Source organism: Oncorhynchus mykiss, chromosome 16 (genome assembly GCF_013265735.2).
Source record: "Oncorhynchus mykiss isolate Arlee chromosome 16, USDA_OmykA_1.1, whole genome shotgun sequence".
In the NCBI taxonomy this organism is placed as follows: Eukaryota; Metazoa; Chordata; class Actinopteri; order Salmoniformes; family Salmonidae; genus Oncorhynchus; species Oncorhynchus mykiss.
Window position 1 is genome coordinate 25,832,340 of NC_048580.1, and position 17,433 is coordinate 25,849,772.

At 42.1% G+C, this 17,433-nt stretch overlaps 1 protein-coding gene across 5 annotated transcripts in view; it reads left to right on the forward strand.

Annotated features, from left to right (window-relative positions):
• Nucleotides 1-17,433, forward strand: part of svild (supervillin d) — a 111,034-nt gene that overhangs the window by 36,367 nt on the left and 57,234 nt on the right. For 3 of the 5 annotated variants that reach the window (XM_036946614.1, XM_036946612.1, XM_036946613.1), the window contains exons 3-6: nucleotides 3,047-3,226; nucleotides 5,802-5,836; nucleotides 12,978-13,039; nucleotides 14,775-14,896. In XM_036946614.1, coding sequence (XP_036802509.1) covers nucleotides 3,047-3,226; nucleotides 5,802-5,836; nucleotides 12,978-13,039; nucleotides 14,775-14,896 — 399 coding nt within the window. Of the gene's footprint in view, nucleotides 1-3,046; nucleotides 3,227-5,801; nucleotides 5,837-6,501; nucleotides 6,629-12,977; nucleotides 13,040-14,774; nucleotides 14,897-17,433 lie in introns of those variants that run through there. The other 2 variants (XM_021565408.2, XM_021565413.2) reach the window with 2 other exon arrangements.

Sequence of the window (17,433 nt, forward strand, 5' to 3'; positions counted from 1 at the left end):
ATATTTTCCAGCTGCGGGCTGCAATGTTTGCGGGAGGTGGAGATCGGGAACAGTTTTTTGTTTCTTCTACTGGTTAGGCTATATTGCTCTTTGGCTCCCTCTAGTCATTTCTGTGTCTTCATTTTTATTTGCAGTGCTTAAAGCATCAGACAAGCTCAGTAGCCTATATATAGTTGACTTTATTCAAACAGGTTGTGTCTATATAATTTATTTCACCTTTTTATATAAGGAAAAATACATGTTTACATTTTTTTACCAATCGATTGGTCGAAAGAACAGATGACTCCTCGGTCTACCAATATTTTTTTGTTGTAGTCTGGTATAGCCTAGTGGGGTGGGTGGGGGGGGGGGGGGGGGGAATCCAAAGTTGTGCTATAAATATTAATTGGCTATGTCATAGCTAATTCGTTAACAATACATATTGGTACATTACTAGCTTAAACATGATTAGTGGGTGATGATGATTTCAGAACCAAAGTGGGGGGATAGAAAACAGGATACATTTTTACCTCATAATCTAGTGGTTAGTGGGATGGTGCCTAGTTTCCCTTATGGCTCAGCTCAGGTACCTGCATAGTACATACATTGTTTATATATATATATTTGTTTTTCCCCATTTTTTTCCCATTCCTCCTTGCAAAACAGCTCGAGCTCAGTGAGGTTGGATGGAGAGCATTTGTGAACAGCAGTTTTCAGTTCTTTCCACAGATTCTTGATTGGATTCAGGTCTGGACTTTGACTTGGCCATTCTAACACCTGGATATGTTTATTTTTGAACCATTCCATTGTAGATTTTGCTTTATGTTTTGGATCATTGTCTTGTTGGAAGACAAATCTCCGTCCCTGTCTCAGGTCTTTTGCAGACTCCATCAGGTTGTCTTCCAGAATGGTCCTGTATTTGGCTCCATCCATCTTCCCATCAATTTTAACCATCTTCCCTGTCCCTGCTGAAGAAAAGCAGGCCCAAACCATGATGCTGCCACCACCATGTTTGACAGTGGGGATGGTGTGTTCAGCTGTGTTGCTTTTACGCCAAACATAACGTTTTGCATTGTTGCCAAAAAGTTCAATTTTGGTTTAATCTGACCAGAGCACCTTCTTCCACATGTTTGGTGTGTCTCCCAGGTGGCTTGTGGAAAACTGTAAACAACACTTTTTATGGATATCTTTAAGAAATGGCTTTCTTCTTGCCACTCTTCCATAAAGGCCAGATTTGTGCAATATACGACTGATTGTTGTCCTATGGACAGAGTCTCCCACCTCAGCTGTAGATCTCTGCAGTTCATCCAGAGTGATCATGGAGTTCATCCAGAGTGACCTTGTTTGAGCTGAAAGTTTAGAGGGACGGCCAGATCTTGGTAGATTTGCAGTGGTCTGATACTCCTTCCATTTCAATATTATCGCTTGCACAGTGCTCCTTGGGATGTTTAAAGCTTGGGAAATATTTTTGTATCCAAATCCGGCTTTAAACTTCTTCACAACAGTATCTCGGACCTGCCTGGTGTGTTCCTTGTTCTTCATGATGCTCTCTGCGCTTTTAACGGACCTCTGAGACTATCACAGTGCAGGTGCATTTATACGGAGACTTGATTACACACAGGTGGATTGTATTTATCATCATTAGTCATTTAGGTCAACATTGGATCATTCAGAGATCCTCACAGAACTTCTGGAGAGAGTTTGCTGCACTGAAAGTAAAGGGGCTGAATAATTTTGCACGCCCAATTTTTCAGTTTTTGATTTGTTAAAAAAGTTAGAAATATCCAATAAATGTCGTTCCACTTCATGATTGTGTCCCACTTGTTGTTGATTCTTCACAAAAAAATACAGTTTTATATCTTTATGTTTGAAGCCTGAAATGTGGCAAAAGGTCGCAAAGTTCAAGGGGGCCGAAAACTTTCGCAAGGCACTGTATATATTACACGCACACACACACACACACACGCACACTGAAACTCTTTGTGAAAGCTCAGAGGCTCAGCAGATTTGAATTTATAATGTAAAATGAATGTGTTTATGCAACATGTTATCACCAAAACTAAAACGTATTGTTCCTGTATCTTATCGGCGCTCCTGTATCTAGATGCCTATTGAATTGTCTTGAAATGGAAAGATGCACATCCCAAGTATGTCATTATTTATGTCTGTAGGCCTAATATGTTGACAAGACAAAAATATCTGCAAAGTAGCAGGCAGGTCACCCCTTTTGGACTTCCTGAAGCAGTGGAAGAAGAGGATCTAGTAACCTCAAAGATGTGGGCCCATTTTCACAGGGTGTGTGTTGCAGAATCAACTTTGCCTTTCAGATTATAATGAACAGGGAGGGCCTGATTTGACTAATCTTGAGAATATTTTTGAATACGGGCTCAGTAGTATTGTCCATTGACCCCGCCACCCTTGAGATAATACACAGCATGCTCAGTCACGAATTAGCCTAATTTTCAAAAACCGTTGGGTACTGCTGGATCCTCACTAGTAAAACCCATCCGGAATAAAATTGACCTTTCATGCATGTTCAGGGCAATAATGAATTATTGAACATTATCCAATTTGCATTCCATTTCGTTATCTAAAGATGCCCCCCTCCCCTTTTCATTCACTAGGCCAGGGCTCTCCAACCCTGTTCCTGGAGAGCTACCGTCTTGTACGTTCTCCCGGAACAGGGTTGGAGAGCCATGCACTAGGCCCTTTTGTACTAACACAATTATCAGTCAGGCTTTGTGACGGTTAACGAAGATGGTGTCTGTCTGGTAGCTGAGAGCATCACAATCTCTGCGTGATCCTTAGACAAGTGTTTGAGTACCCCCGACAGCACACATTTTGTTTGTATCCCTGGACAAGCACACCTGCCTGCTGTTGGGGTTACTTGAGGACCAGAGTTGGGGAAACACTGAAATAAGTGTTTGATTTATGACTTCTTTGGTTCACTCTGGCTGTCTGTTTTTCTTCACATTTTTTTTCCTACTTCCCCTCATCTTTCATTCTCTGTCATTCTTTATTTTTTTCTTCTCCTTTTTCTTCTTGTTCTTCTCTGTTTGGACTCTAGCATGGACACGCTGCATGTCGTGGCCCCTCCCCTTCACCCGCCAGTCAAGCCAGGGGCGGGGTCAACCGTGCGTCGCCGACCCCTCCGGTTGCTAAGGGGGGTGTCTGAAGGGAGCCGCATGGCTAGCGGTCGTTTTCGGACGCAGCCGGTGACCGCCAGCGATGTCACAGCGAGTCAATGGTAGGGTTCAAGGAAGAGCCTCTAGTCCCTAATAGACAACGTTAGCTTGATGCTCACTGTGCCGAGCTCAAGTGTAGAGACGCATAACATATAGCATAGCTGTGTGTTTGTGTGCAAGGGCATTCAACCAGTTGCTAAATCAGTTAGTTTTAGTGAAAAAAGCTATCCTTGCTGTGGTCAATTTACTTATATACCAGCCTAGTTGTTGTTGCAGTGTACCGTTTGTGGTTCAGCATCACCCTCTATTCCACTGTGCCCTTTTCCCCATTACCCAGCTTTCCCCTCCAGGCTCTTTTTGTGTTAAAATCAGCTCCTTCCTTGTGTTACATCATCATCCGTCCCCACATCAGCTGCTTTCCATCCATATTTAAAGGCCATTACTTATAGATGAACATCTGTCTTCAAATGGTTCAGCTTTGCTGTTATTATGGGTAGTGATGTGGCTGTAGGTGTGCATGGATACACAATGTGAGCAGTCTTTCTAACATCTGTGTATTAATGTTGAATTGAAAATTGAGGCGACGGTAAGTAGCCTTCTAACAGTTCTCTGATTTATGATCTCGCGTGGATGTAGGCTTGCAAAATTCCGGTTGGAGGATTACCTTCCATGCTTATTCCTTCATGATTGCGGGAGCCCTCCAACCGGGATTGCTGGAAAAACCTTGTGATTTTGGGAAAGTTATCAAAATGTCTTTATGACCTTGTGTGATCCTTTGTGTGTGCCTGTACCTGTACCTGCCTCAGGGTTTCAATTAGGAAAATATGGTGCCAGACAATGTGACTGGTAAGACTTCAATTTACCAGCCATTTATTAGATCCATATGCATTGGGTGCATAATCCATTAGGGCGTTCACTAGGGCTGACCCCAATTAGTCAACTATTAGTAATTATTTTGAGAGATAAAGACCTTATTAAACATTTAAATGAAATGAAAATTTGCACATGAAAACCGTAACTGGCACGCAGATCGGTAGAAATGATCAGATAAATTGGCATTCCACATGAGAAATGTTGTCGATTCCTCGTGTAGCCTATTACCGGAAACTTCAGGAGAGTAATGGCAGAATCTGCAAAAGCCCACAGGAGGAGGCTAGTTGGGTCAGGTTCCGTTTTTTTTATTTTCTTCTTTTTTTCTAGTTATCTCGATCTCTGGCAACTTTTGGTCGACCAATATTTTTTTTTTTAGCCTGGGACAGCCCCAGCATCCACCCACGGTGCTCAGAATGACTGAAATCACATTTAGATTGTGGTAATTCATCTTAACAGAACATGCAACTAATTTAATGAAGCAGCCAATAAAACGTCATTTTCAAACATTTGCCAAAATGCAATTAGCGGGAAAGCACCATTCTAAACAGTCCACATGCAAGCGGTTCCATATGTGACCGATATGAACATCTCTGTTAGAAACCTAGAAACCTGGGTTGCTAATATGACAAGGATTGCCCCTTTGGCATCTGGACAAGAAAGTTGAGATGGAACAGGAGAGAAATTGAAAAGTGATGGGTCCAATAGGGAAGTACATTTATTATTTGGGTGCCATAGTTAAATAATTACTCCTGTCTGTACAGAAATGAGTCAAGTAATTCAAACTACTTCACCAGAATGCATGACTTATTAGCTTCTTTAAAAATAAATAGCTGTGTATTGTTTCATATCACAAGCTCATAGGCCTATGTCTATTTGGGAAGGCTGCAATTTGGGCAGCGCGTGGCAATAGGCCTAGCTGATTTGAGTTGCAGCTGTCAGTGAAAAGCATCTTAAATATGTGTGAAGATAATGTCTTGGGTATAATTTAGAATGTTGAGACAAGAAGGGGAGGGGGGTGTGGCAAGGATTGAGGCTCAGCTCTCTCTCGCCAATTCTTGCACATTCATTGTTTTATTCACCATTTACATACACTGAGTGTACAAAACATTAAGAACACCTGCTGCTCTTTCCATGACATAGACTGACCAGGTGAATCCAGGCGAAAGCCACGATCCCTTACTGATGTCACTTCAATCAAGTGTAAATGAAGGGGAGGAGACTGGTGAAAGGAGGATTTTTAAGCTCTGAGACATGGATTGTGCATGTGTGCCATGCAGAGAGTGAATGGGCAAGATGAGATTTAAGTGCCTTGGAAAGGGCTATGGTAGTAGGTGCCAGGTGCACTGGTTTGTGTCAATAACTTGTGTCAATAACTGCAACGAGTTTTTCACACTCAACAGTTTCCCATGTTTATCAAGAATGGTCCACCACCCAAAGGACATCCAGCCAACTTGACACAACTGTGGGAAATATTGGAGTCAACATGGACCAGCATCCCTACTGAACACCTTGGAGAGTCCATTCGCTGACGATTTTGAGGCTGGTTATCTCACATTAGTTGAATTTTAACTTCTAGATTTTGAGAAACAAAAACATTATTGATATGAAACTATTCCACAAAAAGGGGAATAAAAACTGGCTGATGGAAACCCTGGCATGCCTGCGTGTTAGCAGGTGAAACCATGTCATCGTTTGTCCCCTTGCCACATATCTCAGTGTGTGACCTCATTTGTCTTCTCTCGCTCTTTTTCTCTCTTTTAACAGCCTTTTGGAAGCTGGGGACACCGAGGAGCCAGAAGGTAAGAACTCTGCTTTTACAGGCCACAAAGGCACCATTGTACAAGGAAGAAAGTTTTTTTCTTTCCACCTCCTTTGTACTCTCTATACATTTCAATGTTAAAGGAAGGAGGCTACAGAGTGCACAGTACATTAAACAGATACACAGGTACTATAGCTGTCGGGATAAGAGGGCATTGATAGGGCTAATGTCGTGCTTCGGGGCAGAATGAAAAGGGGTTCTTTCGGCCCAGAGCCTTTTCAGTTCAGGCAATGTTTGAAAGCTGGCCATCCCACCTCAGGGGTTCATGTTTAGCATCAAAAGCAGCAGTGGTGGCACAGGGTGAGGCCGTGTGTGCGTTGCTTGTGCTTGCGTCCGTGTGTGTGTGCGCGTTTGAGAGGGACTGAGTGTGTAAGAGGGAGAGAGTATTCTGTTTGTCTTTGTGTGTGAATGAGAAACAGAGGGATATTGTGGGTGACTTAAGTGCTACTGTGTATAAATCAAGTGTGCGTGTGAGACGGGGAAATGTTCAGGACCTGAAGGGAAAGTGGCAAAAAGCTCTTTAATGCTGCAGCAATCCCAGTGCTTGTTCCGACACGGAGAGCTTGAGAGAGGGAAAATTGTGGAGTTCGACCATGGATCACTTCTTCGCTTCCTGACTCGCAACCGCCCACTTCAGTTAAACATTGGTGATACAAAGCAGTGAAATAAATACAAAAGACCGAGGAAGAAGCAGAAGAAAACAAGGGAGGAGAAAGGAGGCATCGAATTGATGATACAAAAAGTTTCAGAAGGAGAGAGGAGACTGAGAAAGGTAAGCTCTGTGGGCTCGTCAATTTAGTGTGTATATGCAGAGTTGGCAAAGCCTCTGTTTTGCTTTTGGAGTTTTCTATTGGAGGAAGAGGAGTGGGGGGATCAGATTCGGTGTCCCGTCATAGATAGTATGGAGTTCCCCATCCGTGAAACTGTTCCACTGGCAAGTGTGACAGAGTTTAACTCTCTCAAATGGAAAAGGCTGGTCGAACTACGAAGAATGCTGGCTCAGCACATATAGTGCCAGTCCAAAGTCTGGACACACCTACTCATTCAAGGGTTTTTCTTTATTTTTACTCTTTTCTACATTGTAGAATAATAGTGAAGACATCAAAACTATGAAATAACACGCATGTAGTAACCAAAAGTGTTAAACAAAATATATTTTTGATTCTTCAAAGTAGCCACCCTTTGCCTTGATGCCATTTTTGCACACTTGGCATTCTCTCAAGCAGCTTCAGATGGAATGCATTTCCAACAAGCTTGAAGGAGTTCCCACATATTCTGAGCACTTGTTGACTGCTTGTTGGCTGCCAGGTCATCTGATGCAGCACTCCACCACTCTCCTTCTTGGTCAAATAGCCCTTACACAGCCTGGAGGTGTATTTTGGGTCATTGTCCTGTTGAAAAACAAATAATAGTCCCACTAGGCACAAACCAGATGGCATGGCGTATCGCTACAGAATGCTGTGGTAGCCATGCTGGTTAAGTGTGCCTTGAATTCTAAATAAATCACAGACAGTGTCACCAGCAAAGCACCCCCACACCATCATACCTTCTCTGTGCTTCACAGTGGGAACCACACATGCGGAGATCATCCGTTCACCTACTCTGTGTCTCACAAAGACACTGGAACCAAAAATCTCGAATTTGGACTCATCAGACCAAAGGACAGTTTTCCACCTGTCTAATATCCATTGCTCGTGTTTCTTGGCCCAAGCAAGTATCTTCTTATTGATGTCCTTTTAGTAGTGGTTTCTTTGCAGCAATTCGACCATGAAGGCCTGATTCATGCAGTCTCTTCTGAACAGTTGATGTTGAGATGTGTCTGTTACTTGAACTCTGAAGCATTTATTTGGGCTGCAGTTTCTGAGGCTGGTAACTGCTGCAGAGGTTCATTAGTTCATTAGAGGTAGAGCTTTCTTTCCTGTGGCTGTCCTCATGAGAGCCGAATTGACTGACCTTCATGTTTGAAAGTAATGATGGACTGTCGTTTCTCTTTTCTTATTTGAGATGTTCTTTCCATTATATGGACTTGGTAATTTACCAAATAGGGCTATCTTCTGTTTCCTACCCCTACCTTGTCACAACACAACTGATTGGCTCAAATGCGTTAAGAAAAAACTATTAAATTAACTTTTAACAAGGCACACCTGGTAATTGAAATACATTCCAGGTGACTACCTCATGAAGCTGGTTGAGAGAATGCCAAGAGTGTGCAAAGCTGTCAAGGCAAAGGGTGGCTACTTTGAAAAATCTCAAATCAAATATTTGTTTAACACTTTTAACACTTTTTTTTGGTTACTACATGATTCCATATGTGTTATTTCATAGTTTTGTCTTTACTATTATTCTACAATGTATAAAATAGTACAAATAAAGAAAAACCCTTGAATTAGTAGTTGTCTCCAAACTGTTGACTGGTACTGTATATTTCACTTACTTCAAAGTTGTCTAACCCCTTGAAAATAAGAACCGGGTGACGTTTTGAATTAATGTGTGAATTCCAACCACAGAGCTCAGTTCTGGAGCGTCCCAAGAGATGCTGGGTAATATTCACATCAGCGCTGCTGGATCCATTGGCCCCTCTAGCCACCCCCCACTTTCCAATTGGCTCCCTGTCTTTCCCTGAGGGATACAAGCTGTTTCATGATGAATGGGAATCACTTACGGAACAATTGCTAATCTTCAGAGGTGGACATTTTGCCAAGGCTTTTCCAGGCTTTTGTGTTTATTTTGATCTCTGCGAAAGGTCTAGGATGAAGTGATGAGGGCTGGACTTGAGTCAAACAGTATCTTAAGAGTAGCAGTGATGATCTGGGATCAGTTTCCCCATGTCTGTATATCTTATTTATTATGATCAAGGCAAAATTGATCCTAGATCAGCACTCCTACTCTGACTCCCAAAATGGTTTCTGGCTTGAAGTCAAAACGCAAAACCCCCACTGAGCATAACTAGAGTGAAGCTCAACTTCCTTGTCTCGTGTGTGTGTGTGTGTGTGTGTGTGTGTGTAAAGGGTCTTTGCTGAATTGTGTCAGAAGTAGTTTTGAACAGCCGACTCTGGTGGATTTTGGATTACGGCCACATGTAGCCGCACAGCTAAATATTCCTTTCCTTTGCACTTTAACATTCATTTGCACCAAACGTTTCATGACCAATGCATGGTTTTCATTTTTTTTTAAATCAGACACACATTTTTTAAAATTGTTGCATATATTAATTCTAAGTTGAGTGCACTTTCTTAGATTTATATTTCTAACATTAAAATCTAACAATTATTTCTATGTTTTACCATTTTAGTTTTTGCAGCTTTTTTCTGGTTCCCTGTCTGCAGCATGGTGGCCGGTGTGCTGCTAATTGGCACGATCTATAATCCTGAAATGGAAGGGCGTGTTGGGTGATACCACCACCATCCAGCATAGGGGAAATTGATTTCCCCAGTTTAAACTGTTTTGCTACAATTTTCTATTCTAAACAATAGAAGCTTTTAAAATTGTAATTAATCAGGTTATTTCTAATTACCTCATTTGTATCTGCTGTGTTCTGACCTTATGGCTTCAATTAAAGTGAAGGCAGCAAAAACGTAACCACATGTAACATATGGATTTACATTTGTATACGCATCAAAAGTCCCAATTCAAAGTTATACCTCCGTTAAATTGTTTGAATTATTTCATGAAGCTGATCAGAACCGATCAGAATTTCGAAGTCTACAACATTAGCACTGTATGAGTCAGCCAGTGGACATCAACACCTACAGTAGCTAGCTAATTTACAGATTTAATAGGGAATTGAGCCACATTAAAGTAATCTGAAACGCCATCTAACCAGTTATTAAATAGTATTATATGCAGTTTATCTAAGCTAGCCAGCTAGCTAACTAGCCTAGCTAGCCAACCACGAAGGTCAGCATAAGTTGCAAGCCAGAGCTCAACACGATTAACAACTCGAAACTAGCACAGGCAGGAACCCACAGAGCACAATTTAAACGACACCAGCAGATCAAAAGCGAAGAGAGAGCAGAGACTTACACATTGATGCTTGGGGCCCAACCTATGGCAAGAGTGGCTGAAGTTGCTAAGCGAGAGCCAGGGAGCGAGGCCCTTCAGAGGGATAGGGCGTTTCACCGGGCTGAGGGAGAGTCAGTGAGGCAGATATCTATATAGCGAGGGAAATCCAAAGTAGATTCCAGGAGCAATACTCCAGAAGCGGCAGAGTGCACAGTAGACTAGGGAGACAGTCAACAAGTCGGCGATCAGAGGAAAGCTTCAGGCAGGTGGAAGTGATCACACAACAGCAGAGTCCGATGTCAGTCATCTAACACTAAGCCAATGTTGAAAAAGTAATAAAAATACATCTCTGGTAGCCTAATTCAGAGCTACCAGAGACGCAAAGTTGACAAAACAATTATTTAAAAAATGAGGTACTAAACAATTAAAGCAGGCAGGGAGGATGTTCTCCTTTTGTGAGCCTGAGGCAAGAAGGCACGAAGAGCCTGCCTGTTGAACATGCAAGATGCCTCACGTGTGGGGAATACACGCTTATTGGTAATACGATAGCGTGTTTACATCACATTTCCTCGTGATTGGTGGATTGTAGCTCACCACCACCAACACTCGGTCTGGAATGTAATTACATGCTAGCATGGCTAGTGACTAAAGTTAGCCAGCTCGTGCTAGCTATTAAGCTAGCATATGAACTCTGTAGCAGAGTAGGTTCTCTTAATGACGGTCGATGTAGTGCATTCTGAGTAGTTCCAAAGTTACCCGAAAAAAAGTTCAATATTTAAAACCCCCAAAACTATTAAAAATAAATTGTTATACAGTGCATTTCAAAAGTATTCAGACCTTTTGACTTTCCACGTTTTGGTACATTACAGCCTTGTTCTTTCCTCATCAATCTACACACAATACCCCATAATGACAAATCGAAAACAGGTTTTTAGAATAAAATAAAAGACTGATGCCTTATTTACATAAGTATTCAGACCCTTTGCTATGAGACTTGAAATTGAGCTCAGGTGCATCCTGTTTCCATTGATATATCTTTGAGCTGTTTCTTCATAATTCTTAAATGAAAAGTTTGGAACCTCCAATGCTCTTCCTTGAGCTGGCCGCCCGGCCAAAATGAGCATTCGGGGGAGAAGGGCCTTGGTCAGGGAGGTGACAAAGAACACGACAGTCACTCTGACAGCTCCAGAGTTCCTCTGTGGAGAAGGGAGAATTCTCTAGAAGGACAACCAGCTCTGCAGCACTCCACCAATCAGGCATTTATGGTAGAGGGGCCAGACGGAGGCCACTGCTCAGTAAAAGGCACATGACAGCCCATTTGGAGTTTGCCAAAAGGTACATAAAGGACTCTCAGACCATGAGAAACAAGATTCTCTGGTCTGATGAAACCAAGATTGAACTTTTTGGCCTGAATGCCAAGCGTCACGTCTGGAGAAAACTTGCCACCATCTCTATGTTAAAGCCTGTGGTGGCAGTATCATGCAATCGGGATGTTTTTCAACGGCAGGGACTGGGAGACGAGTCAGGATAGAGAGAAAGATGAATGGAGCAAAGTAGAGATCCTTGATGAAAATCTGCTCCAGAGCACTCAGGACCTCAGACTGGGGTGAAGGTTCATCTTCCACCAAGACATCAACCCTAAGCAAACAGCCAAGACAAGGAGGTAGAGGCTTCAGGACAAGTCTCTGAATGTCCTTGAGTGGCCAGCCAGAGCCCGGACTTGACCCCTATCAAACTTCTCTGGAGATACCTGAAAATAGCTTTGCAGCGATGCTCCCCGTCAAACCTGACAGAGCTTGAGAGGATCTGCAGAGAAGAATGGGAGAAACTTTCCAAATACAGGTGTGCCAAGTTTGTAGCGTCAAACCCAAGAAGACTCAAGGCTCTAATCGCTGCCAAAGGTACTTCAAAGCACCACAAAATCGCTGCCAAAGGTGCTTCAAAGTACTGAGTAAAGGGTCTGAATACTTATGTAAATGTCATAACTGTTTTACATTTTTAATACATTGCCAAAAATGTTTTTGCTTTGTCATTATGGGGTATTGTGTGTAAATTGAAAAAACAACAACAATTTAATACATTTTAGAATAAGGATGTAACCTAATTAACAAAATGTGGAAACAGTCAAGGGATCTGAATACTTTCAGAATGCAATGTATATTATTTAAAAGTTCCTAAAACATTTCTTTAGGCTGTGGGAACATTGTCGGGATATGACAGGATGTACCGTGCATTCGGGAAAGTGTTCAGACCCCTTGACTTTTTCCACATTTTGTTACTTTACGGTCTCATTTTAAAAGTTTTTTTTCCCCCCCATCAATTTAATCCATCTACACATTGTACCCCATAATGCCAAAGCAAAAACAGGATTTCTCTGGACAGTTTTTATGTTTTAGGAACATATATTTTGTTTTGTCCAGCAATGTTCCGACCAGACTGTTCCCACAACCTAATGAAACATTCTGGGAACCTTTTTGAAGAACATATCAAATGTGTTCTGGGAACATTCTTGCAACATCAGGCGAATTTCCATAAGTATTGGGATGACTGCCATCTCAGAGGCACATGTCTGTAAAACTGAAACTGATGGGATATCCTCAGAATTCCCAGGCCCTTTTCTGACGTTTTTTGCTCCTGGGAAAGGCCCTTATCACTTTACAGAGCAGGTGGTGAATGTACAGTACTTTTCCCTCCCAGACAGAGTACAGAGTGTTCAGGCCAGCTATGCTAGGATTAGTGCGTGTATCTGTGGGTGGGAGGAAGTAGGTGTGTTTGTCTCTCTCTTTCGCTCTGTGTGTGTGTGACTGCATGTGTGCGCACGTGAATGAGCTGTCCTTCTGTGTGCGAGTTTGCCTGTGTGCAAGTGGGCCTCACACCAACCAACCAACCAACCAACCAACCCTGTAAACAGCGTTACAGCAACAGCTGTTTTAGAAACAAAACACACACAGACCTAATCCAAGACCTGAGGTGACTGATGGGTCGCTCATATCCTCCACAATAATGAAAGAATAACATTCTGATGTGAACCTGTGAATTTGTGCTTATGTGTGATTTTTGACCAATGTTTAAATCAAATCACATACACGTGTGCTAATGTGTGTTTTTTTTTTTTACAGTAACTGACAGGAAGACTGACGGAGCCAAGATGAACGTGGCTGCCGACGTGTCTTTGATTAAGGTATACTCTGTGCGTGTGTGTGTACCTGTGTGTTTATGTGCACATATGCCTTTGTGTACAGCCATGTATTTGTGCATACTTGTATGGGTGTTTGTCAGCTGCAATTATGAATATGGCTACAGTACACAAGTATGAGTATTTTGCAGTTATGTTGCGTGTGTATTACCTAGGCCCCATTCCAACAATCCTCAAATCTCAATCTCAATTCCTCTTTCTTGCTCCATACATCTGGCCTAGTCCCATATCCCCCAAAGCTGATTACTCCAAAATATCCTCTATAATTGAGTTGTCCTGTAGAGTATACGGACTGACCCGCACCTGGAGTCAGACTTGGCTCCTCCACTCCCTTGGAGATTGGAGTACAAACCTAGCCAAGATTTGGAAAGGAAAAGAAAGCCTGTGTACTCAGGCATACTCAAGGCCATATGTACACTACCATTCAAAAGTTTGGGGTCACTTAGAAACAGTTTTAAGCTGTGCCAACATAATTGCAAAATAGTTTTCTAATGATCAGTTAGCCTTTTTAAAATGATAAACTTTCAAGAATCAAGGAAATTTCTACATGACCACAAACTTTTGAACGGTAGTGTATATAAAAAAATATATTTCGCGGTACTGCCCCTTTTTTTTGTGTGCACGTTCACACATTTTTAAACCAAATTACAGAAAAGCACAGTAACAGAGTAACTAACTGACTTTTCCCAGGCTGTTGGCCTTCCATGAGGGGATTGTGTAGTCATAGGCCTAAAATAAGGAAGCGGTGCTGTTGTGGTTCTAAAATTGTTCTTAGGAGAGTGCCAGGGATTGGCCAAGTGGACCCAGATGGTAGCAAATGACAGTGTTTCAAGAAAGAGATGCACCCACTGTGTGTGTGTGTCTGTGGGTGCTCATACTCATGTACTCCATGAATGTGCGTTTTGTTTATGCGGGAGTTGGTTATCTTTTATAATACATTGAATTGAGCTCTGAGGCTGTAGGCCCTGCACCACATACAGGAAAACAAACGTGTTGTGGTGGGGTGTGTACATCTTTGAGAATAGTTCAGAACTATAGAAAAAGAGATGTGTTCAGGATCATATTCATAAGGGCCCATGGTAACATTTTTCAATTTTGGGTTGTCCCCCTCTGTTCTTCCATTTGTTTTTATTTATTTGGTGCCTAATTAATGCAACCCAGGCACCAAAAAGATAGACGTATACATTGTACACCTTAGACGGTATGGTTCTCATCGACATCTGCTCTGCTGTAGGTCTGGACTCACTTGTTGTCCTGTTCCCTGGGTGTTCTATTTGTTTATTTATATTGAGGGCTCCAGTCCAGCACTGGCTGGCTGAGAAACACTACTCTCGAGAGACACAACTCTCCTCCCTCCTCGTCAATCTCTTTCTCCTCATCGAGTTTGTGAATGGTGCCCCTGTGTGTGGCAGAGTTGTGAAAAAAGCCATATCTCAGACTAGCCAATAAAAGATTAAGATGGGCAAAAGAACACAGACACTGGACAGAGGAACTTTGGGGACAGTAAAACCACAATGTCGCCTCCCCAGGGTTGGAGTAGGGTGAAGCTGCCCCTAGACGCTGATTTGGGTCAGATTCGCATTTTCCCTTACTAATGGTTGAGGTTCAAATTAGGGGAGGGGAAGCTTATCCTAGACCTTTATCTATGGGAAACCTCACCCTGAAACCCCCGGGGACGCTGTCTAATGTGGGAAATACTCATGAATCCCTTTTCCACCAGGGGCTGGAGAAGACTGAAGAGTCGTCCCCCCTGACAACAGAGGGGAGTGGTCGCCATGCCAACAACAACAGCCGAGCGCACACCCAGCCAATCACAAGCAAGGAGATGGTGGCGGCAGGCAGGTAGGCGGCGTCGAGGAGATATCATTGTATTATATTTATAAGGTCATGGGATTGTCTACAAATTTGAATGATTATACACTGGATTATGGACTCAAAACATAAACATGAGCACACACACACAGTTATTATTTAAGTGTTTCCTGGTGCGTGGGAGCAACATGTCACTAGTCTGCTAGTGTAGTGAGTCAGCACAGATAAATACACATCACAGTCAGCCTGTCAGATAAGTTGTATCACACGGTGGTGGTGTACGTTTCTGTGTTGTGTGCGTTTTCCTTTGTGTATTTTTTTTGTGGGTGGCAGGTACTTGAACCGGTCACTTCAACTCCTCACTCCTCCCAGCAAAGTTCAACATCAACCCAAATCACCCACATCCCAAGTGGATAGTGCACCAAGTACAGCCATGCTCTCATTACCATAGCTACAACAGTCTGCTACCCATCAGCATGGCTACTGTGGCCTGTCTGTGTGGCCAGGCTAGTGCACCTGGTGCCAGTTGTAAGTGGTTAGTAAACTCTACGTCCGACATAAAATGTGCCCTAAACCGGACCTACAAATGATACCTGTGGCACCACCTGGGTGTAAGCCCTTCTATGAGCTACGCCTGGGACAGATCATGCGCCTAGTAGGGAGCAGGCGTAGGGTGTTAAATTGGGACTATGTTATTTCATGACAAGCACAGAAAATAATAGCAATCTATATTTTCAAAAGGATGCGAGTCTTGTGTTCATATTTCACGACCTCCGTGGGCTTTTAGCAAAATAATACACTTGATTTATGCTACATTATTGCATGCTACATGTGTCTAATTAGATATTAGCAAACTACTAGATGAGCTGCCACCTCCACTTATTTGCCTTTTTCGGATATAGTCGGGATATAGCCTTGGCTACTACGCGAGTGAAAAGCAAAGTAATCCGCCTGTTATACTAGGTTATCGTAGGCTACATAACAGTCTTTCAAAATGTTCTGATAACACTGTTAGACGAGCAAACTAGACTAAAGATTATTAACACCATTAACACTCAACTCAATTTGGCTAACACTTTCCCAGTCTAATTGTAACCAAATATCCAAACGGAGATTATGTGAAAACAAAAATCACAATTGTCTCAAAGCATCGTGATAATGATGTCCCAATCATAACGGTGCTGAAATTATAGTTTTATCCCACACGGCTATTGCTTTAAAACGGTTTGATGGCTTTGGGAGTTTCAGTAAGCGACAATATGACAAATGCCTTCAATGGCATTAGTGTCCTTTATTCCAATATTTTCGTCATTCAGTGGTATTCATTCCCACAATAATTATTGATTGATCCATCCAGTTGTGGTTAAGAAAACATGCACGCATAGTGGTGGGCTTTGCGGAGTGATGGGTCATACCTCGCAAAGTTTAGAGCTGACGTAAAGATGGTAATAACCTAGCAACCATCATTATGAAGCACCGAATCTCATGAATGCGCATTGCTTACGGCGGACTTAGCTACAACTAGTCTTATTTTTGGTTGGTGCAACAGGTGTAAATTCTGACGTAGCTGCGCCCGACCTTGCATTTAAGACCACGTTTTTTACACCCAACTGGTGCATCCGGACCCTGTTTTATAACCAGAGTTCCAGACGAACTTGCATAGCATTTCAAAGGGCTTTTTGATCAGTGCAACTCAGCATTCATCAGGCCAGTTTCACAGACTATTGTAGTGGTAGCAGATAATGGTCCCTAACAGATATATAGATGCAGATAATGGTACCTAACATGTATATAGATGCAAACACTTTGTGTGTGTCTGTGGGTGCTCATACTCATCTACTTTACGTATGTGCATTTGGTTATGCGGGAGTTGGTTATCTTTTATAATATATTGTATTGAGCTCTGAGGCTGTAGGCCCTGCACCACATACAGGAAGACACACTAGTGTGGTGGTGGTGTGTGTTCGTCTTTGAGAATAGTTCAGAACCATAGATAAAGAGGTGTGTGTATACATATTAGAGGTCGACCGATTATGATTTTTCAACGCCAAAACCGATACCGATTTATTGGAGGACCAAAAGAGCCGATACCGATTATTGGAGGACCAAAAGAGCCGATACCGATTATTGGAGGACCAAAAGAGCCGATACCGATTTAATCGGACGATAAAATGCCATTTTTTTTTTTTTAGATGTATTTGTAATAATGACAATTACAACAATACTGAACACTTATTTTAACTTAATATAATACATCAATAAAAATACATTTAGCCTCAAATATGTAATGAAACATGTTCAATGTGGTTTAAATAATGCAAAAACAAAGTGTTGGAGAAGTAAAAGTACAATATGTGCCATGTAAAAAAAGCTACCGTTTCAGTTCCTTGCTCAGAACATGAGAACATATGAAAGCTGGTGGTTCCTTTTAACATGAGAATTCAATATTCCAAGGTAAGAGGTTTTAGGTTGTAGTTAATATAGTATTTATAGGACTATTTCTCTCTCTACCATTTGTATTTCATATACCTTTGACTATGTTCTTATAGGCACTAGTATTGCCAGCG